Here is a 24,735-nt window from a genome sequence, read left to right on the forward strand (position 1 = left end):
GATAAAAGCACGATTTAGAATGATGCTAACAACATGATTCAAAATGATGCTAACAACATGATTCAGAAAGATGCTAACAGCACGATTCTGAATGACGTTAACAACATGATTCAGAATGATGCCAACAGCACGATTCAGAATGACGCTAACAACACGATTCAGAATGATGCTAACAGCACGATTCAGAATGATGCTAACAGCACGATTCAGAATGAGGTTAACAACATGATTCAGAATGATGCTCACAACATGATTCAGAATGATGCTAACAGCATGTTTAGAATGAGGCTAACAACATGATTCAAAATGATGCTAACAACATGATTCAGAAAGATGCTAACATCATGGTTCAGAATGATGCTCACAGTACGATTCAGAGTGAGGCTAACAACATCATTCAGAATGATACTAACTGCACGATCAGAATATTGTTAACAACTATATTCAGAATAGTGCTCCCAACGATGTTCAGAATGATGCTAACAACATGATTCGAATGATGCAAACAGCACGAATCAGAATGATGCTAACTGCACGATTCGGAATGATGCTAACAGCACGATTCAGAATGATGCTCAAAACATGATTCAGAATGATGCTAACAGCATGTTTAGAATGAGGCTAACAACATGAGTCAGAATGATGTTAACGGCACGATTCAGAATGATGCTCAAAACATGGTGCAGAATGATGCTAACAGCACGATTCAGAATGATGTTAACAACACGATTCCGAATGATTCTAACAGCACGATTCAGAATGATGCTAATAACACGATTCAGAATGATGATAAAAGCACGATTCAGAATGATGCTAACAACATGATTCAAAATGATGCCAACAAAATGATTCAGAAAGATGCTAACATCACGGTTCAGAATGATGCGCACAACATGATTCAGAATGACGCTCACAGCACGATTCAGAATAATGCTAACAGCACGATTCAGAATGATTCTAACATCACGGTTCAGAATGATGCGCACAACATGATTCAGAATGACGCTCACAGCACGATTCAGAATAATGCTAACAGCACGATTCAGAATGATTCTAACATCACGATTCAGAATGATGCTCACAACATGATTCAGAGTGAGGCTAACAACATCATTCAGAATGATACTAACAGCACGATCAGAATGATGTTAACAACTATATTCAGAATAGTGCTCCCAACGATGTTCAGAATGATGCTAACAACATGATTCGAATGATGCAAACAGCACGAATCAGAATGATGCTAACTGCACGATTCGGAATGATGCTAACAGCACGATTCAGAATGATGCTCAAAACATGATTCAGAATGATGCTAACAGCATGTTTAGAATGAGGCTAACAACATGAGTCAGAATGATGTTAACAGCACGATTCAGAATGATGCTCAAAACATGGTGCAGAATGATGCTAACAGCACGATTCAGAATGATGTTAACAACACGATTCCGAATGATTCTAACAGCACGATTCAGAATGATGCTAATAACACGATTCAGAATGATGATAAAAGCACGATTCAGAATGATGCTAACAACATGATTCAAAATGATGCCAACAAAATGATTCAGAATGATGCTAACATCACGGTTCAGAATGATGCGCACAACATGATTCAGAATGACGCTCACAGCACGATTCAGAATAATGCTAACAGCTCGATTCAGAATGATTCTAACATCACGATTCAGAATGATGCTAACAGCACGATGCAGAATGATGCAAACAGCACGATTCAGAATGATACTAACAGCACGATTCAGAATGATGCTCACAACATGATTCAAAATGATGCTAACATCACGATTCAGAATGATGCTAACAGCACGATGCAGAATGATGCAAACAGCACGATTCAGAATGAGGTTAGCAACATGATTCAGAATGATGCTAAATACACGATTCAGAATGATGCTAACAACATGATTCAAAATGATACTAACAGCATGATTCAGAATGATGCTAACAGCACGATTCAGAATGATACTAACAACACGATTCAGAATGATGCTCACAACATGATTCAGAATGATGCTAACAGCACGATTCAGAATGATGCAAAGAGCACGATTCAGAATGATGCAAAGAGCACGATTCAGAATGATGCTAACAACATGATTCAAAATGATGCTAACAACATGATTCAGAATGATGCTAATAACACGATTCAGAATGATGATAAAAGCACGATTTAGAATGATGCTAACAACATGATTCAAAATGATGCTAACAACATGATTCAGAAAGATGCTAACAGCACGATTCTGAATGACGTTAACAACATGATTCAGAATGATGCCAACAGCACGATTCAGAATGATGCTAACAACATGATTCAAAATGATGCTAACAACATGATTCAGAATGATGCTAATAACACGATTCAGAATGATGATAAAAGCACGATTTAGAATGATGCTAACAACATGATTCAAAATGATGCTAACAATATGATTCAGAATGATGCTAACAGCACGATTCAGAATGATGCTAACAGCACGATTCAGAATGAGGTTAACAACATGATTCAGAATGATGCTCACAACATGATTCAGAATGATGCTAACAGCATGTTTAGAATGAGGCTAACAACATGATTCAAAATGATGCTAACAACATGATTCAGAAAGATGCTAACATCATGGTTCAGAATGATGCTCACAGTACGATTCAGAGTGAGGCTAACAACATCATTCAGAATGATACTAACTGCACGATCAGAATATTGTTAACAACTATATTCAGAATAGTGCTCCCAACGATGTTCAGAATGATGCTAACAACATGATTCGAATGATGCAAACAGCACGAATCAGAATGATGCTAACTGCACGATTCGGAATGATGCTAACAACACGATTCAGAATGATGCTCAAAACATGATTCAGAATGATGCTAACAGCATGTTTAGAATGAGGCTAACAACATGAGTCAGAATGATGTTAACGGCACGATTCAGAATGATGCTCAAAACATGGTGCAGAATGATGCTAACAGCACGATTCAGAATGATGTTAACAACACGATTCCGAATGATTCTAACAGCACGATTCAGAATGATGCTAATAACACGATTCAGAATGATGATAAAAGCACGATTCAGAATGATGCTAACAACATGATTCAAAATGATGCCAACAAAATGATTCAGAAAGATGCTAACATCACGGTTCAGAATGATGCGCACAACATGATTCAGAATGACGCTCACAGCACGATTCAGAATAATGCTAACAGCACGATTCAGAATGATTCTAACATCACGATTCAGAATGATGCTCACAACATGATTCAGAGTGAGGCTAACAACATCATTCAGAATGATACTAACAGCACGATCAGAATGATGTTAACAACTATATTCAGAATAGTGCTCCCAACGATGTTCAGAATGATGCTAACAACATGATTCGAATGATGCAAACAGCACGAATCAGAATGATGCTAACTGCACGATTCGGAATGATGCTAACAGCACGATTCAGAATGATGCTCAAAACATGATTCAGAATGATGCTAACAGCATGTTTAGAATGAGGCTAACAACATGAGTCAGAATGATGTTAACGGCACGATTCAGAATGATGCTCAAAACATGGTGCAGAATGATGCTAACAGCACGATTCAGAATGATGTTAACAACACGATTCCGAATGATTCTAACAGCACGATTCAGAATGATGCTAATAACACGATTCAGAATGATGATAAAAGCACGATTCAGAATGATGCTAACAACATGATTCAAAATGATGCCAACAAAATGATTCAGAAAGATGCTAACATCACGGTTCAGAATGATGCGCACAACATGATTCAGAATGACGCTCACAGCACGATTCAGAATAATGCTAACAGCACGATTCAGAATGATTCTAACATCACGATTCAGAATGATGCTAACAGCACGATGCAGAATGATGCAAACAGCACGATTCAGAATGATACTAACAGCACGATTCAGAATGATGCTCACAACATGATTCAAAATGATGCTAACATCACGATTCAGAATGATGCTAACAGCACGATGCAGAATGATGCAAACAGCACGATTCAAAATGAGGTTAGCAACATGATTCAGAATGATGCTAAATACACGATTCAGAATGATGCTAACAACATGATTCAAAATGATACTAACAGCATGATTCAGAATGATGCTAACAGCACGATTCAGAATGATACTAACAACACGATTCAGAATGATGCTCACAACATGATTCAGAATGATGCTAACATCACGATTCAGAATGATGCTAACAGCACGATTCAGAATGATGCAAAGAGCACGATTCAGAATGGTGCAAAGAGCACGATTCAGAATGATGCTAACAACATGATTCAAAATGATGCTAACAACATGATTCAGAATGATGCTAATAACACGATTCAGAATGATGATAAAAGCACGATTTAGAATGATGCTAACAACATGATTCAAAATGATGCTAACAACATGATTCAGAAAGATGCTAACAGCACGATTCTGAATGACGTTAACAACATGATTCAGAATGATGCCAACAGCACGATTCAGAATGACGCTAACAACACGATTCAGAATGATGCTAACAGCACGATTCAGAATGATGCTAACAGCACGATTCAGAATGAGGTTAACAACATGATTCAGAATGATGCTCACAACATGATTCAGAATGATGCTAACAGCATGTTTAGAATGAGGCTAACAACATGATTCAAAATGATGCTAACAACATGATTCAGAAAGATGCTAACATCATGGTTCAGAATGATGCTCACAGTACGATTCAGAGTGAGGCTAACAACATCATTCAGAATGATACTAACTGCACGATCAGAATATTGTTAACAACTATATTCAGAATAGTGCTCCCAACGATGTTCAGAATGATGCTAACAACATGATTCGAATGATGCAAACAGCACGAATCAGAATGATGCTAACTGCACGATTCGGAATGATGCTAACAACACGATTCAGAATGATGCTCAAAACATGATTCAGAATGATGCTAACAGCATGTTTAGAATGAGGCTAACAACATGAGTCAGAATGATGTTAACGGCACGATTCAGAATGATGCTCAAAACATGGTGCAGAATGATGCTAACAGCACGATTCAGAATGATGTTAACAACACGATTCCGAATGATTCTAACAGCACGATTCAGAATGATGCTAATAACACGATTCAGAATGATGATAAAAGCACGATTCAGAATGATGCTAACAACATGATTCAAAATGATGCCAACAAAATGATTCAGAAAGATGCTAACATCACGGTTCAGAATGATGCGCACAACATGATTCAGAATGACGCTCACAGCACGATTCAGAATAATGCTAACAGCACGATTCAGAATGATTCTAACATCACGATTCAGAATGATGCTCACAACATGATGCAGAATGATGCAAACAGCACGATTCAGAATGATACTAACAGCACGATTCAGAATGATGCTCACAACATGATTCAAAATGATGCTAACATCACGATTCAGAATGATGCTAACAGCACGATGCAGAATCATGCAAACAACACGATTCAGAATGAGGTTAGCAACATGATTCAGAATGATGCTAAATACACGGTTCAGAATGATGCTAACAGCACGATTAGAATGAGGCTAACAACATGAGTCAGAATGATGTTAACGGCACAATTCAGAATGATGCTCAAAACATGGTGCAGAATGATGCTAACAGCATGATTCAGAATGATGCTAACAGCACGATTCAGAATGATGCTAACAGCACGATTCAGAAAGATGCTAACAGCAGGATTCAGAATGATGCTGACAACACGATTTAGAATGATGCTAACAACATGATTCAAAATGATGCTAACGACATGATTCAGAAAGATGCTAACATCACGGTTCAGAATGATGCTAACAGCACGATTCAGAATGATGCTAACAGCACGATGCAGAATGATGCAAACAGCACGATTCAGAATGATACTAACAACACGATTCAGAATGATGCTCACAACATGATTCAGAATGATGCAAAATACACGATTCAGAATGATGATAAAAGCACGATTCAGAATGATGCTAACAACATGATTCAAAATGATACTAACAGCATGATTCAGAATGATGCTCACAGCACGATTCAGAATGATGCTAACAGCACGATTCTGAATGATGCTAACAACATGATTCAAAATGATGCTGACAACATGATTCAGAATGATGCTAACGACATGATTCAGAAAGATGCTAACATCACGGTTCAGAATGATGCTAACAGCACGATTCAGAATGATGCTAACAGCACGATGCAGAATGATGCTAACAGCACAATGCAGAATGATGCAAACAGCACGATTCAGAATGATACTAACAACACGATTCAGAATGATGCTCACAACATGATTCAGAATGATGCAAAATACACGATTCAGAATGATGATAAAAGCACGATTCAGAATGATGCAAACAACATGATTCAAAATGATACTAACAGCATGATTCAGAATGATGCTAACAGCACGATTCAGAATGATGCTAACAGCACGATTCAGAATGATGCTCACAACATGATTCAGAATGATGCTCACATCACGATTCAGAATGATGCTAACAGCCCGATTCAGAATGATGCAAACAGCACGATTCAGAATGATGCTCACAACATGATTCAGAATGATGCTAACATCACGATTCAGAATGATGATAAAAGCACGATTCAGAATGATGCTAACAACATGATTCAAAATGATGCTAACAACATGATTCAGAAAGATGCTAACATCACGGTTCAGAATGATGATAAAAGCACGATTCAGAATGATGCAAACAACATGATTCAAAATGATACTAACAGCATGATTCAGAATGATGCTAACAGCACGATTCAGAATGATGCTAACAGCACGATTCAGAATGATACTAACAACACGATTCAGAATGATGCTCACAACATGATTCAGAATGATGCTAACATCACGATTCAGAATGATGCTAACAGCCCGATTCAGAATGATGCAAACAGCACGATTCAGAATGATGCTCACAACATGATTCAGAATGATGCTAACATCACGATTCAGAATGATGCAAACAGTACGATTCAGAATCATGTGAACAACATCATTCAGAATGATGCTAACAACATGATTCAGAAAGATGCTAACAGCACGATTCAGAATGATGCTAACACCATCATTCAGAATGATGCTAACAGCACGATCAGAATGATGTTAACAACTACATTCCGAATAGTGCTCCCAGCGATGTTCAGAATGATTCTCACAACATGATTCAGAATGATGCTAACAGCACGATAAGAATGATGCCAACAACACGATTCAGAATGAAGTTAACGGCACGATTCAGAATGATACTAACAGCACAATTCAGAATGATGCTAACAGCACGATTCAGAATGATGCTAATGACAAGGTTCAGAATAATGCTAACAGCACGATTCAGAATGATGCTAACAACATGATTCAGCAAATTTCAGAATGATGCAAACAACAAGATTCAGAATGATGTTAACAACACGATTCAGAATGATGCAAACAGCAAGATTCAAAATGATGCCAACAGCAAGATTCAGAATGATGCTAACAGAAAGGTTCACAAAGATGCTAACAGCATGATTCATAATGATGCTGACAGCACAATTCAGAATGATACTATCAACATGATTCTGAATGATGCTAACAGCACGATTCAGAATGGTGCTAACAGCACGACTCAGATGGATGTTAACAGCACGATTCAGAATGATATGAACAGCATGATTCAGAATGATGGTAACAGCAAGATTGAGAATGATGCAAACAGCAAGGTTCAGAATGATGCAAACAGCATGATTCAGAATGATACTAACAGTATGATTCAGAATGATACTAAGAGCACGATTCAGAATGATGTTAACAGCAAGAATCAGAATGATGCTAACAACATGTTTCAGAATGATGCTCACAACATGATTCAGAATGATACTAACAGCAAGTTTCAGAATGATGCGAACAAAAAGACTCAGAATTTTGCTAATAACACGATTCAGAATGATGGTAACAGCACGATTCAGAATGATTTTAACAGCAGGATTCAGAATGATACTAACAGTACAATTCAGCATGATGCTAACAGCACGATTCAGAATGATGCTAACAACATGATTCAGAATGATGTTAACAGCATCATTCTGAACGATATGAAAAGCATGATTCAGAATGATGCTTACAACATGATTCAGAATGATGCGAACAACAAGATTCAGAATTTTGCTAACAGCACGATTCAGAATGAGGTTAACAACATGATTCAAATGATGCTAACAACATGATTCAGAATGATGATAAAAGCACGATTCAGAATGATGCTAACAACATGATTCAAAATGATGCTAACAACATGATTCAGAAAGATGCAAACAGCCCGATTCAGAATGATACTAACAGCACAATTCAGAATGATGCTAACAGCACGATTCAGAATGATGCTAATGGCAAGGTTCAGAATCGTGCTGTTAGCCTCAGTCTGAATAATGTTCTTAGCATAATTCTGAATCGTGCTGTTGGCATCTTTCTGAATTATGTTGTTAGCATCATTCTGAATCGTGCTGTTAGCATCATTCTGAATTGTGCTGCGAGCATCATTCTGAATCGTGCTATTAACATCATTCAGGTTCGTGCTGTTAGCATCATTCCTAATCGTGCTGTTAGCATCATTCTGAATCGTGTTGTCAGCATCATTCTGAATCGTGCTGTCTGTGTCATTCTGAGTCATGTTCTTGGCATCATTCTGAATCATGCTCTCAGCATCATTCTGAATTGAGCTATTAGCATCATTCTGAATCCTGCTGTTAAAATCATTCAGAATCATGCTGTTAGCATCATTCTGAATTGTGTTGTTAGCATCATTCTGAACATTGCTGGGAGAACTATTCTGAATCTAGTTGTTACCCTCATTCGGAATCGTGCTGTTAGCATCATTCTGAATCATGTTGTTAGCATCATTCTGAATCGTGCTGTTATCATCATTCTGAATCGTGTTATTAGCATCATTCTGAATCATGTTGTTAACATCATTCGGAATCGTGCTGTTAGCATCATTCTGAATCATGTTGTGAGCATTATTCTGAATCGTGTTGTTAGTATCATTCTGAATGGTACTGTTGCATCATTCTGAATCGTGCTGTTAGCATCATTCTGAATCATGTTTTGAGCATCATTCTGAATCCTGCTGTTAGAATCATTCTGAATCATGCTGTTAGCATCATTCTGACCAATGCTGGGAGAACTATTCTGAATCTAGTTGTTAACAACATTCTGAATCATGCTGTTAGTATCATTCTGAATGATGTTGTTAGCCTCATTCTGAATCGTGCTGTTATCATCATTCTGAATCGTGTTATTAGCATCATTCTGAATCATGTTGTTAACATCATTCTGAATCGTCCTGTTAACATCATTCTGAATCGTGCTATGAGCAAAATTCTGAGTCTTGTTGTTCGCATCGTTCTGAAATTTGCTTTTCGCATTATTCTGAATCATGTTGCGAGCATCATTCTGAATCGTGCTGTTAGTATCATTCTGAACCTTGCTGTTAGCATCATTTTGAATTGTGCTGTCAGCATCATTATGAATCGTGCTGTTAGCATCATTCTGAACCTTTCTGTTAGCATCATTATCAATCGTGCTGTTAGCATCATTCTGAATTGTGCTGTTAACATCATTCTGAATCAGTTGTTAACATCATTCTGAATTGTGCTGTTAGCATCATTCTGATTCATGTTGTGAGTGTCATTCTGAAATTTGCTGTTGGCATCATTCTGAAATTTGCTGTTTGCATCATTCTGAATCGTGCAGTTAGTATCATTCAAAATCTTGCTGTTAGCATCATTCAAAATCGTGCTGTGAGCATCATTTTGAATTATGTTGTTAGCATCATTCTGAATCATACTGTTCGCATCTTTCCGAATCTTGTTGTTAACATCATTCTGAATCGTGCTGTTTACATTGTTCTGAATTTTGCCGTTAGCATCATTCTGATTCGTGCTGTTAGCATCATTCTGAATCTTGTTGTTCGTATCATTCTGAACCTTGTTGTTAGCATAATTCTGAATCATGTTGTTTACATCATTCTGAATCATTTGTGAACATCATTCTGAATTGTGCTGTCAGCATCATTCTGAATCATGTTGTGAGCGTCATTCTGAAATTTGCTGTTGGCATCATTCTGAATCGTGCAGTTACTGTCATTCAAAACCTTGCTGTTAGCATCATCCTGAATCGTACTGTCAGCATCTTTCAGCACCTTGCTGTTCACATCATTGTGAATCGTGCTGTTAACATTGTTCTGAATCTTGCCGTTAGCATCATTCTGAATCGTGTTGTTAGCATCATTCTGAATCGTGCTGTTGGCATCATTCTGATTCGTGCTGTTAGCATCATTCTGAATCTTGTTGTTAATATCATTCTGAATCGTGCTCTTAACATCCATCTGAGATTTGCTGTTATCATCATTCTGAATCTGGCTGTTGGCATCATTCTGAATTGTGCTGTTATCATCATTCTGAATCGTGCTGTTAACATCATTCTGTATCGTGCTGTTAACATCATTCTTAATCGTGCTGTGAGCAAAATTCTGAATCTTGTTGTTAGCATCATTCTGAAATTTGCTTTTCGCATCATTCTGAATCATGCTGTTCGCATCATTCTGAATCGCGCTATTATTATCATTCTGAATCGTGCTGATGGCATCATTCTGAATCATGCGTTTAGTATCATTCTGAATCGTGCTGGTAGCATCATTCTGAATCGTGTTATTAGCATCATTCTGATCATGTTGTTAACATCATTCTGAATCATGCGTTTCATATCATTCTGAATCATGCTGTTAGCATCGTTCTGAATCGTGCTGTTAACATCATTCTGAATCGTGCTATTAGCAATATTCTGAGTCTTGTTGTTCGCATCATTCTGAAACTTGCTGTTTGCATCATTCCGAATCGTGCAGTTAGCATCATTCTGATTCGTGCTGTTTGCATCATTCGAATCATGTTGTTAGCATCATCCTGATTCGTGCTGTTAGCATCAGTCTGAATAATGTGCTTAGCGTCATTCTGAATCGTGATGTTAGCATCATTCCGAATCGTGCAGTTAGCATCATTCTGATTCGTGCTGTTTGCATCATTAGAATCATGTTGTTAGCATCATTCTGAATCGTGCTGTTAGCATCAGTCTGAATAATGTGCTTAGCATCATTCTCAATCGTGCTGTTGACATCATTCTGAATCGTGCTGTTGGCATCTTTCTGAATTATGTTGTTAGCATCATCATGAATCGTGCTGTTAGCATCATTCTGAATCGTGCTGCGAGCATCATTCTGAATCATGCTATTAACATCATTCAGAATCGTGCTGTTAGCATCATTGCTAATCGTGCTGTTAGCATCATTCTGAATCGTGCTCTCAGCATCATTCTGAATCGTGCTGTTGGCATCATTCTGAATTATGTTGTGAGCATCATTCTGAATCGTGCTGTTAGCATCATTCTGAATCGTGCTCTCAGCATCATTCTGAATCATGCTGTTAGCATCATTCTGAACATTGCTGGGAGAACTATTCTGAATCTAGTTGTTAACAACATTCTGAATCATGCTGTTAGTATCATTCTGAATGATGTTGTTAGTATCATTTTGAATCATGTTGTTAGCATCATTCTGAATCGTGCTGTAAGCATCATTCTGAATCGTGATATTCGCATCATTCTGATCATGTTGTTAACATCATTCTGAATCGTCCTGTTCGCATCATTCTGAATCGTGCTGTTAGCAAAATTCTGAATCATGTTGTTGGCAAAATTTTGAAATTTGCAGGTCGCATCATTTGAATCAGTTTGTGAGCATCATTCTGAATCGTGCTGTTAGTATCATTCTGAACCTTGCTGTTAGCATCATTTTGAATCGTGCTGTCAGCATCATTCTGAACCTTTCTGTTAGCATCATTATGAATCGTGCTGTTAACATTTTTCTGAATCTTGCCGTTAGCATCATTCTGAATCGTGCTATGAGCAAACTTCTGAGTCTTGTTGTTCGCATCGTTCTGAAATTTGCTTTTCGCATGATTCTGAATCATGTTGCGAGCATCATTCTGAATCGTGCTGTTAGTATCATTCTGAACCTTGCTGTTAGCATCATTTTGAATTGTGCTGTCAGCATCATTATGAATCGTGCTGTTAGCATCATTCTGAACCTTTCTGTTAGCATCATTATCAATCGTGCTGTTAGCATCATTCTGAATTGTGCTGTTAACATCATTCTGAATCAGTTGTTAACATCATTCTGAATTGTGCTGTTAGCATCATTCTGATTCATGTTGTGAGTGTCATTCTGAAATTTGCTGTTGGCATCATTCTGAAATTTGCTGTTTGCATCATTCTGAATCGTGCAGTTAGTATCATTCAAAATCTTGCTGTTAGCATCATTCAAAATCGTGCTGTGAGCATCATTTTGAATTATGTTGTTAGCATCATTCTGAATCAAACTGTTCGCATCTTTCCGAATCTCGTTGTTAACATCATTCTGAATCGTGCTGTTTACATTGTTCTGAATTTTGCCGTTAGCATCATTCTGATTCGTGCTGTTAGCATCATTCTGAATCTTGTTGTTCGTATCATTCTGAACCTTGTTGTTAGCATAATTCTGAATCATGTTGTTTACATCATTCTGAATCATTTGTGAACATCATTCTGAATTGTGCTGTTAGCATCATTCTGAATCATGTTGTGAGCGTCATTCTGAAATTTGCTGTTGGCATCATTCTGAATCGTGCAGTTACTGTCATTCAAAACCTTGCTGTTAGCATCATCCTGAATCGTACTGTCAGCATCTTTCAGCACCTTGCTGTTCACATCATTGTGAATCGTGCTGTTAGCATCATTCTGAATCGTGCTGTTAACATTGTTCTGAATCTTGCCGTTAGCATCATTCTGAATCGTGTTGTTAGCATCATTCTGAATCGTGCTGTTGGCATCATTCTGATTCATGCTGTTAGCATCATTCTGAATCTTGTTGTTAATATCATTCTGAATCGTGCTCTTAACATCCATCTGAGATTTGCTGTTATCATCATTCTGAATCTGGCTGTTGGCATCATTCTGAATTGTGCTGTTATCATCATTCTGAATCGTGCTGTTAACATCATTCTGTATCGTGCTGTTAACATCATTCTTAATCGTGCTGTGAGCAAAATTCTGAATCTTGTTGTTAGCATCATTCTGAAATTTGCTTTTCGCATCATTCTGATTCATGTTGTTCGCATCATTCTGAATCGTGCTGTTAGCATCATTCTTAATCGTGCTGTGAGCAAAATTCTGAATCTTGTTGTTAGCATCATTCTGAAATTTGCTTTTCGCATCATTCTGATTCATGTTGTTCGCATCATTCTGAATCGTGCTGTTAGCATCATTCTTAATCGTGCTGTGAGCAAAATTCTGAATCTTGTTGTTAGCATCATTCTGAAATTTGCTTTTCGCATCATTCTGAATCGTGCTGTTAGCATCATTCTGAATCGCGCTATTATTATCATTCTGAATCGTGCTGATGGCATCATTCTGAATCATGCGTTTCATATCATTCTGAATCATGCTGTTAGCATCGTTCTGAATCGTGCTGTTAACATCATTCTGAATCGTGCTATTAGCAATATTCTGAGTCTTGTTGTTCGCATCATTCTGAAACTTGCTGTTTGCATCATTCCGAATCGTGCAGTTAGCATCATTCTGATTCGTGCTGTTTGCATCATTCGAATCATGTTGTTAGCATCATCCTGATTCGTGCTGTTAGCATCAGTCTGAATAATGTGCTTAGCGTCATTCTGAATCGTGATGTTAGCATCATTCCGAATCGTGCAGTTAGCATCATTCTGATTCGTGCTGTTTGCATCATTAGAATCATGTTGTTAGCATCATTCTGAATCGTGCTGTTAGCATCAGTCTGAATAATGTGCTTAGCATCATTCTCAATCGTGCTGTTGACATCATTCTGAATCGTGCTGTTGGCATCTTTCTGAATTATGTTGTTAGCATCATCATGAATCGTGCTGTTAGCATCATTCTGAATCGTGCTGCGAGCATCATTCTGAATCATGCTATTAACATCATTCAGAATCGTGCTGTTAGCATCATTGCTAATCGTGCTGTTAGCATCATTCTGAATCGTGCTCTCAGCATCATTCTGAATCGTGCTGTTGGCATCATTCTGAATTATGTTGTGAGCATCATTCTGAATCGTGCTGTTAGCATCATTCTGAATCGTGCTCTCAGCATCATTCTGAATCATGCTGTTAGCATCATTCTGAACATTGCTGGGAGAACTATTCTGAATCTAGTTGTTAACAACATTCTGAATCATGCTGTTAGTATCATTCTGAATGATGTTGTTAGTATCATTTTGAATCATGTTGTTAGCATCATTCTGAATCGTGCTGTAAGCATCATTCTGAATCGTGATATTCGCATCATTCTGATCATGTTGTTAACATCATTCTGAATCGTCCTGTTCGCATCATTCTGAATCGTGCTGTTAGCAAAATTCTGAATCATGTTGTTGGCAAAATTTTGAAATTTGCAGGTCGCATCATTTGAATCAGTTTGTGAGCATCATTCTGAATCGTGCTGTTAGTATCATTCTGAACCTTGCTGTTAGCATCATTTTGAATCGTGCTGTCAGCATCATTCTGAACCTTTCTGTTAGCATCATTATGAATCGTGCTGTTAACATTTTTCTGAATCTTGCCGTTAGCATCATTCTGAATCGTGCTATGAGCAAACTTCTGAGTCTTGTTGTTCGCATCGTTCTGAAATTTGCTTTTCGCATGATTCTGAATCATGTTGCGAGCATCATTCTGAATCGTGCTGTTAGTATCATTCTGAACCTTGCTGTTAGCATCATTTTGAATTGTGCTGTCAGCATCATTATGAATCGTGCTGTTAGCATCATTCTGAACCTTTCTGTTAGCATCATTATCAATCGTGCTGTTAGCATCATTCTGAATTGTGCTGTTAACATCATTCTGAATCAGTTGTTAACATCATTCTGAATTGTGCTGTTAGCATCATTCTGATTCATGTTGTGAGTGTCATTCTGAAATTTGCTGTTGGCATCATTCTGAAATTTGCTGTTTGCATCATTCTGAATCGTGCAGTTAGTATCATTCAAAATCTTGCTGTTGGCATCATTCTGAACCTTGTTGTGAGTATCATTCTGAATCGTGCTGTTCACATCCTTCTGAAATTTTCTGTTAACATCATTCTGAATCATGCTGTTTGCTTCATTCTGAATCATGCTGTATGCATCATTCTGAATCTTGTTGTTAATATCATTCTGAATCGTGCTGTTAACATGCATCTGAAATTTGCTGTTATCATCATTCTGAATCTTGCTGTTGGCATCATTCTGAATCGTGCTGTTAACATCATTCTGAATCGTGCTGTTAGCATCATTCTTAATTGTGCTGTGAGCAAAATTCAGAATCTTGTTGTTAGCATCGTTCTGAAATTTGCTTTTCGCATCGTTCTGATTCATGTTGTTCGCATCATTCTGAATCGTGCTGTTAGCATCATTCTGAATTGCGTTGTTTGCATCATTCTGAATCCCGCTATTATTATCATTCTGAATCGTGCTGATGGCATCATTCTGAATCATGTTTTAGGCATCATTCTGAATCATGCGTTTAGTATCATTCTGAATCGTGCTGTTAGCATCATTCTGAATCGTGTACTTAGCATCATTCTGATCATGTTGTTAACATCTTTCTGAATCTTGCTGTTAACATCATTCTGAATCAAGTTGTTTACAACATTCTGAATCATGTTGTTAACATCATTCTGAATTGTGCTGTTAGCATCATTCTGAATCACGTTGTGAGCGTCATTCTGAAATTTGCTGTTGGCATCATTCTGAATCGTGCAGTTAGCATCTTTCTGAATCATGCTGTTAGCATCATTCTGAATCTAGTTGTTTGCATCATTCAGAACCTTGCTGATAGCATCATTCTGAATCGTGCTGTAAGCATCATTCTGAATCGTGATATTCGCATCATTCTGATCATGTTGTTAACATCATTCTGAATCGTCCTGTTCGCATCATTCTGAATCGTGCTGTTAGCAAAATTCTGAATCATGTTGTTGGCAAAATTTTGAAATTTGCAGGTCGCATCATTTGAATCAGTTTGTGAGCATCATTCTGAATCGTGCTGTTAGTATCATTCTGAACCTTGCTGTTAGCATCATTTTGAATCGTGCTGTCAGCATCATTCTGAACCTTTCTGTTAGCATCATTATGAATCGTGCTGTTAACATTTTTCTGAATCTTGCCGTTAGCATCATTCTGAATCGTGCTATGAGCAAACTTCTGAGTCTTGTTGTTCGCATCGTTCTGAAATTTGCTTTTCGCATGATTCTGAATCATGTTGCGAGCATCATTCTGAATCGTGCTGTTAGTATCATTCTGAACCTTGCTGTTAGCATCATTTTGAATTGTGCTGTCAGCATCATTATGAATCGTGCTGTTAGCATCATTCTGAACCTTTCTGTTAGCATCATTATCAATCGTGCTGTTAGCATCATTCTGAATTGTGCTGTTAACATCATTCTGAATCAGTTGTTAACATCATTCTGAATTGTGCTGTTAGCATCATTCTGATTCATGTTGTGAGTGTCATTCTGAAATTTGCTGTTGGCATCATTCTGAAATTTGCTGTTTGCATCATTCTGAATCGTGCAGTTAGTATCATTCAAAATCTTGCTGTTAGCATCATTCAAAATCGTGCTGTGAGCATCATTTTGAATTATGTTGTTAGCATCATTCTGAATCAAACTGTTCGCATCTTTCCGAATCTCGTTGTTAACATCATTCTGAATCGTGCTGTTTACATTGTTCTGAATTTTGCCGTTAGCATCATTCTGATTCGTGCTGTTAGCATCATTCTGAATCTTGTTGTTCGTATCATTCTGAACCTTGTTGTTAGCATAATTCTGAATCATGTTGTTTACATCATTCTGAATCATTTGTGAACATCATTCTGAATTGTGCTGTTAGCATCATTCTGAATCATGTTGTGAGCGTCATTCTGAAATTTGCTGTTGGCATCATTCTGAATCGTGCAGTTACTGTCATTCAAAACCTTGCTGTTAGCATCATCCTGAATCGTACTGTCAGCATCTTTCAGCACCTTGCTGTTCACATCATTGTGAATCGTGCTGTTAGCATCATTCTGAATCGTGCTGTTAACATTGTTCTGAATCTTGCCGTTAGCATCATTCTGAATCGTGTTGTTAGCATCATTCTGAATCGTGCTGTTGGCATCATTCTGATTCATGCTGTTAGCATCATTCTGAATCTTGTTGTTAATATCATTCTGAATCGTGCTCTTAACATCCATCTGAGATTTGCTGTTATCATCATTCTGAATCTGGCTGTTGGCATCATTCTGAATTGTGCTGTTATCATCATTCTGAATCGTGCTGTTAACATCATTCTGTATCGTGCTGTTAACATCATTCTTAATCGTGCTGTGAGCAAAATTCTGAATCTTGTTGTTAGCATCATTCTGAAATTTGCTTTTCGCATCATTCTGATTCATGTTGTTCGCATCATTCTGAATCGTGCTGTTAGCATCATTCTTAATCGTGCTGTGAGCAAAATTCTGAATCTTGTTGTTAGCATCATTCTGAAATTTGCTTTTCGCATCATTCTGATTCATGTTGTTCGCATCATTCTGAATCGTGCTGTTAGCATCATTCTTAATCGTGCTGTGAGCAAAATTCTGAATCTTGTTGTTAGCATCATTCTGAAATTTGCTTTTCGCATCATTCTGAATCGTGCTGTTAGCATCATTCTGAATCGCGCTATTATTATCATTCTGAATCGTGCTGATGGCATCATTCTGAATCATGCGTTTCATATCATTCTGAATCATGCTGTTAGCATCGTTCTGAATCGTGCTGTTAACATCATTCTGAATCGTGCTATTAGCAATATTCTGAGTCTTGTTGTTCGCATCATTCTGAAACTTGCTGTTTGCATCATTCCGAATCGTGCAGTTAGCATCATTCTGATTCGTGCTGTTTGCATCATTCGAATCATGTTGTTAGCATCATCCTGATTCGTGCTGTTAGCATCAGTCTGAATAATGTGCTTAGCGTCATTCTGAATCGTGATGTTAGCATCATTCCGAATCGTGCAGTTAGCATCATTCTGATTCGTGCTGTTTGCATCATTAGAATCATGTTGTTAGCATCATTCTGAATCGTGCTGTTAGCATCAGTCTGAATAATGTGCTTAGCATCATTCTCAATCGTGCTGTTGACATCATTCTGAATCGTGCTGTTGGCATCTTTCTGAATTATGTTGTTAGCATCATCATGAATCGTGCTGTTAGCATCATTCTGAATCGTGCTGCGAGCATCATTCTGAATCATGCTATTAACATCATTCAGAATCGTGCTGTTAGCATCATTGCTAATCGTGCTGTTAGCATCATTCTGAATCGTGCTCTCAGCATCATTCTGAATCGTGCTGTTGGCATCATTCTGAATTATGTTGTGAGCATCATTCTGAATCGTGCTGTTAGCATCATTCTGAATCGTGCTCTCAGCATCATTCTGAATCATGCTGTTAGCATCATTCTGAACATTGCTGGGAGAACTATTCTGAATCTAGTTGTTAACAACATTCTGAATCATGCTGTTAGTATCATTCTGAATGATGTTGTTAGTATCATTTTGAATCATGTTGTTAGCATCATTCTGAATCGTGCTGTAAGCATCATTCTGAATCGTGATATTCGCATCATTCTGATCATGTTGTTAACATCATTCTGAATCGTCCTGTTCGCATCATTCTGAATCGTGCTGTTAGCAAAATTCTGAATCATGTTGTTGGCAAAATTTTGAAATTTGCAGGTCGCATCATTTGAATCAGTTTGTGAGCATCATTCTGAATCGTGCTGTTAGTATCATTCTGAACCTTGCTGTTAGCATCATTTTGAATCGTGCTGTCAGCATCATTCTGAACCTTTCTGTTAGCATCATTATGAATCGTGCTGTTAACATTTTTCTGAATCTTGCCGTTAGCATCATTCTGAATCGTGCTATGAGCAAACTTCTGAGTCTTGTTGTTCGCATCGTTCTGAAATTTGCTTTTCGCATGATTCTGAATCATGTTGCGAGCATCATTCTGAATCGTGCTGTTAGTATCATTCTGAACCTTGCTGTTAGCATCATTTTGAATTGTGCTGTCAGCATCATTATGAATCGTGCTGTTAGCATCATTCTGAACCTTTCTGTTAGCATCATTATCAATCGTGCTGTTAGCATCATTCTGAATTGTGCTGTTAACATCATTCTGAATCAGTTGTTAACATCATTCTGAATTGTGCTGTTAGCATCATTCTGATTCATGTTGTGAGTGTCATTCTGAAATTTGCTGTTGGCATCATTCTGAAATTTGCTGTTTGCATCATTCTGAATCGTGCAGTTAGTATCATTCAAAATCTTGCTGTTGGCATCATTCTGAACCTTGTTGTGAGTATCATTCTGAATCGTGCTGTTCACATCCTTCTGAAATTTTCTGTTAACATCATTCTGAATCATGCTGTTTGCTTCATTCTGAATCATGCTGTATGCATCATTCTGAATCTTGTTGTTAATATCATTCTGAATCGTGCTGTTAACATGCATCTGAAATTTGCTGTTATCATCATTCTGAATCTTGCTGTTGGCATCATTCTGAATCGTGCTGTTAACATCATTCTGAATCGTGCTGTTAGCATCATTCTTAATTGTGCTGTGAGCAAAATTCAGAATCTTGTTGTTAGCATCGTTCTGAAATTTGCTTTTCGCATCGTTCTGATTCATGTTGTTCGCATCATTCTGAATCGTGCTGTTAGCATCATTCTGAATTGCGTTGTTTGCATCATTCTGAATCCCGCTATTATTATCATTCTGAATCGTGCTGATGGCATCATTCTGAATCATGTTTTAGGCATCATTCTGAATCATGCGTTTAGTATCATTCTGAATCGTGCTGTTAGCATCATTCTGAATCGTGTACTTAGCATCATTCTGATCATGTTGTTAACATCTTTCTGAATCTTGCTGTTAACATCATTCTGAATCAAGTTGTTTACAACATTCTGAATCATGTTGTTAACATCATTCTGAATTGTGCTGTTAGCATCATTCTGAATCACGTTGTGAGCGTCATTCTGAAATTTGCTGTTGGCATCATTCTGAATCGTGCAGTTAGCATCTTTCTGAATCATGCTGTTAGCATCATTCTGAATCTAGTTGTTTGCATCATTCAGAACCTTGCTGATAGCATCATTCTGAATCGTGCTGTAAGCATCATTCTGAATCGTGATATTCGCATCATTCTGATCATGTTGTTAACATCATTCTGAATCGTCCTGTTCGCATCATTCTGAATCGTGCTGTTAGCAAAATTCTGAATCATGTTGTTGGCAAAATTTTGAAATTTGCAGGTCGCATCATTTGAATCAGTTTGTGAGCATCATTCTGAATCGTGCTGTTAGTATCATTCTGAACCTTGCTGTTAGCATCATTTTGAATCGTGCTGTCAGCATCATTCTGAACCTTTCTGTTAGCATCATTATGAATCGTGCTGTTAACATTTTTCTGAATCTTGCCGTTAGCATCATTCTGAATCGTGCTATGAGCAAACTTCTGAGTCTTGTTGTTCGCATCGTTCTGAAATTTGCTTTTCGCATTATTCTGAATCATGTTGCGAGCATCATTCTGAATCGTGCTGTTAGTATCATTCTGAACCTTGCTGTTAGCATCATTTTGAATTGTGCTGTCAGCATCATTATGAATCGTGCTGTTAGCATCATTCTGAACCTTTCTGTTAGCATCATTATCAATCGTGCTGTTAGCATCATTCTGAATTGTGCTGTTAACATCATTCTGAATCAGTTGTTAACATCATTCTGAATTGTGCTGTTAGCATCATTCTGATTCATGTTGTGAGTGTCATTCTGAAATTTGCTGTTGGCATCATTCTGAAATTTGCTGTTTGCATCATTCTGAATCGTGCAGTTAGTATCATTCAAAATCTTGCTGTTAGCATCATTCAAAATCGTGCTGTGAGCATCATTTTGAATTATGTTGTTAGCATCATTCTGAATCAAACTGTTCGCATCTTTCCGAATCTCGTTGTTAACATCATTCTGAATCGTGCTGTTTACATTGTTCTGAATTTTGCCGTTAGCATCATTCTGATTCGTGCTGTTAGCATCATTCTGAATCTTGTTGTTCGTATCATTCTGAACCTTGTTGTTAGCATAATTCTGAATCATGTTGTTTACATCATTCTGAATCATTTGTGAACATCATTCTGAATTGTGCTGTTAGCATCATTCTGAATCATGTTGTGAGCGTCATTCTGAAATTTGCTGTTGGCATCATTCTGAATCGTGCAGTTACTGTCATTCAAAACCTTGCTGTTAGCATCATCCTGAATCGTACTGTCAGCATCTTTCAGCACCTTGCTGTTCACATCATTGTGAATCGTGCTGTTAGCATCATTCTGAATCGTGCTGTTAACATTGTTCTGAATCTTGCCGTTAGCATCATTCTGAATCGTGTTGTTAGCATCATTCTGAATCGTGCTGTTGGCATCATTCTGATTCATGCTGTTAGCATCATTCTGAATCTTGTTGTTAATATCATTCTGAATCGTGCTCTTAACATCCATCTGAGATTTGCTGTTATCATCATTCTGAATCTGGCTGTTGGCATCATTCTGAATTGTGCTGTTATCATCATTCTGAATCGTGCTGTTAACATCATTCTGTATCGTGCTGTTAACATCATTCTTAATCGTGCTGTGAGCAAAATTCTGAATCTTGTTGTTAGCATCATTCTGAAATTTGCTTTTCGCATCATTCTGATTCATGTTGTTCGCATCATTCTGAATCGTGCTGTTAGCATCATTCTTAATCGTGCTGTGAGCAAAATTCTGAATCTTGTTGTTAGCATCATTCTGAAATTTGCTTTTCGCATCATTCTGATTCATGTTGTTCGCATCATTCTGAATCGTGCTGTTAGCATCATTCTTAATCGTGCTGTGAGCAAAATTCTGAATCTTGTTGTTAGCATCATTCTGAAATTTGCTTTTCGCATCATTCTGAATCGTGCTGTTAGCATCATTCTGAATCGCGCTATTATTATCATTCTGAATCGTGCTGATGGCATCATTCTGAATCATGCGTTTCATATCATTCTGAATCATGCTGTTAGCATCGTTCTGAATCGTGCTGTTAACATCATTCTGAATCGTGCTATTAGCAATATTCTGAGTCTTGTTGTTCGCATCATTCTGAAACTTGCTGTTTGCATCATTCCGAATCGTGCAGTTAGCATCATTCTGATTCGTGCTGTTTGCATCATTCGAATCATGTTGTTAGCATCATCCTGATTCGTGCTGTTAGCATCAGTCTGAATAATGTGCTTAGCGTCATTCTGAATCGTGATGTTAGCATCATTCCGAATCGTGCAGTTAGCATCATTCTGATTCGTGCTGTTTGCATCATTAGAATCATGTTGTTAGCATCATTCTGAATCGTGCTGTTAGCATCAGTCTGAATAATGTGCTTAGCATCATTCTCAATCGTGCTGTTGACATCATTCTGAATCGTGCTGTTGGCATCTTTCTGAATTATGTTGTTAGCATCATCATGAATCGTGCTGTTAGCATCATTCTGAATCGTGCTGCGAGCATCATTCTGAATCATGCTATTAACATCATTCAGAATCGTGCTGTTAGCATCATTGCTAATCGTGCTGTTAGCATCATTCTGAATCGTGCTCTCAGCATCATTCTGAATCGTGCTGTTGGCATCATTCTGAATTATGTTGTGAGCATCATTCTGAATCGTGCTGTTAGCATCATTCTGAATCGTGCTCTCAGCATCATTCTGAATCATGCTGTTAGCATCATTCTGAACATTGCTGGGAGAACTATTCTGAATCTAGTTGTTAACAACATTCTGAATCATGCTGTTAGTATCATTCTGAATGATGTTGTTAGTATCATTTTGAATCATGTTGTTAGCATCATTCTGAATCGTGCTGTAAGCATCATTCTGAATCGTGATATTCGCATCATTCTGATCATGTTGTTAACATCATTCTGAATCGTCCTGTTCGCATCATTCTGAATCGTGCTGTTAGCAAAATTCTGAATCATGTTGTTGGCAAAATTTTGAAATTTGCAGGTCGCATCATTTGAATCAGTTTGTGAGCATCATTCTGAATCGTGCTGTTAGTATCATTCTGAACCTTGCTGTTAGCATCATTTTGAATCGTGCTGTCAGCATCATTCTGAACCTTTCTGTTAGCATCATTATGAATCGTGCTGTTAACATTTTTCTGAATCTTGCCGTTAGCATCATTCTGAATCGTGCTATGAGCAAACTTCTGAGTCTTGTTGTTCGCATCGTTCTGAAATTTGCTTTTCGCATGATTCTGAATCATGTTGCGAGCATCATTCTGAATCGTGCTGTTAGTATCATTCTGAACCTTGCTGTTAGCATCATTTTGAATTGTGCTGTCAGCATCATTATGAATCGTGCTGTTAGCATCATTCTGAACCTTTCTGTTAGCATCATTATCAATCGTGCTGTTAGCATCATTCTGAATTGTGCTGTTAACATCATTCTGAATCAGTTGTTAACATCATTCTGAATTGTGCTGTTAGCATCATTCTGATTCATGTTGTGAGTGTCATTCTGAAATTTGCTGTTGGCATCATTCTGAAATTTGCTGTTTGCATCATTCTGAATCGTGCAGTTAGTATCATTCAAAATCTTGCTGTTGGCATCATTCTGAACCTTGTTGTGAGTATCATTCTGAATCGTGCTGTTCACATCCTTCTGAAATTTTCTGTTAACATCATTCTGAATCATGCTGTTTGCTTCATTCTGAATCATGCTGTATGCATCATTCTGAATCTTGTTGTTAATATCATTCTGAATCGTGCTGTTAACATGCATCTGAAATTTGCTGTTATCATCATTCTGAATCTTGCTGTTGGCATCATTCTGAATCGTGCTGTTAACATCATTCTGAATCGTGCTGTTAGCATCATTCTTAATTGTGCTGTGAGCAAAATTCAGAATCTTGTTGTTAGCATCGTTCTGAAATTTGCTTTTCGCATCGTTCTGATTCATGTTGTTCGCATCATTCTGAATCGTGCTGTTAGCATCATTCTGAATTGCGTTGTTTGCATCATTCTGAATCCCGCTATTATTATCATTCTGAATCGTGCTGATGGCATCATTCTGAATCATGTTTTAGGCATCATTCTGAATCATGCGTTTAGTATCATTCTGAATCGTGCTGTTAGCATCATTCTGAATCGTGTACTTAGCATCATTCTGATCATGTTGTTAACATCTTTCTGAATCTTGCTGTTAACATCATTCTGAATCAAGTTGTTTACAACATTCTGAATCATGTTGTTAACATCATTCTGAATTGTGCTGTTAGCATCATTCTGAATCACGTTGTGAGCGTCATTCTGAAATTTGCTGTTGGCATCATTCTGAATCGTGCAGTTAGCATCTTTCTGAATCATGCTGTTAGCATCATTCTGAATCTAGTTGTTTGCATCATTCAGAACCTTGCTGATAGCATCATTCTGAATCGTGCTGTGAGCATCTTTCCGAATCTTGTTGTTAGCATCATT

At 37.6% G+C, this 24,735-nt stretch overlaps 1 protein-coding gene across 1 annotated transcript in view; it reads right to left on the reverse strand.

Moving 5' to 3' along the window:
* The window catches only part of LOC132830258 (putative uncharacterized protein DDB_G0282133), a 41,902-nt gene extending 18,380 nt beyond the window's left edge, over positions 1-23,522 (reverse strand). Inside the window, exons 1-12 of the mRNA XM_060847803.1 lie at positions 23,328-23,522; positions 21,856-22,131; positions 21,484-21,621; positions 20,574-20,759; positions 18,994-19,179; positions 17,522-17,797; positions 17,150-17,287; positions 16,240-16,425; positions 14,660-14,845; positions 13,188-13,463; positions 12,816-12,953; positions 11,906-12,091 (exon numbers count right to left, since the gene is read on the reverse strand). Of these exons, the coding sequence (XP_060703786.1) occupies positions 11,906-12,091; positions 12,816-12,953; positions 13,188-13,463; positions 14,660-14,845; positions 16,240-16,425; positions 17,150-17,287; positions 17,522-17,797; positions 18,994-19,179; positions 20,574-20,759; positions 21,484-21,621; positions 21,856-22,131; positions 23,328-23,522 (2,367 nt within the window). The remainder of the gene's footprint in view (positions 1-11,905; positions 12,092-12,815; positions 12,954-13,187; positions 13,464-14,659; positions 14,846-16,239; positions 16,426-17,149; positions 17,288-17,521; positions 17,798-18,993; positions 19,180-20,573; positions 20,760-21,483; positions 21,622-21,855; positions 22,132-23,327) is intronic.
* Positions 23,523-24,735: the final 1,213 nt, after the last annotated feature.

This window comes from Hemiscyllium ocellatum, chromosome 31 (assembly GCF_020745735.1).
Source record: "Hemiscyllium ocellatum isolate sHemOce1 chromosome 31, sHemOce1.pat.X.cur, whole genome shotgun sequence".
In the NCBI taxonomy this organism is placed as follows: domain Eukaryota; kingdom Metazoa; phylum Chordata; class Chondrichthyes; order Orectolobiformes; family Hemiscylliidae; genus Hemiscyllium; species Hemiscyllium ocellatum.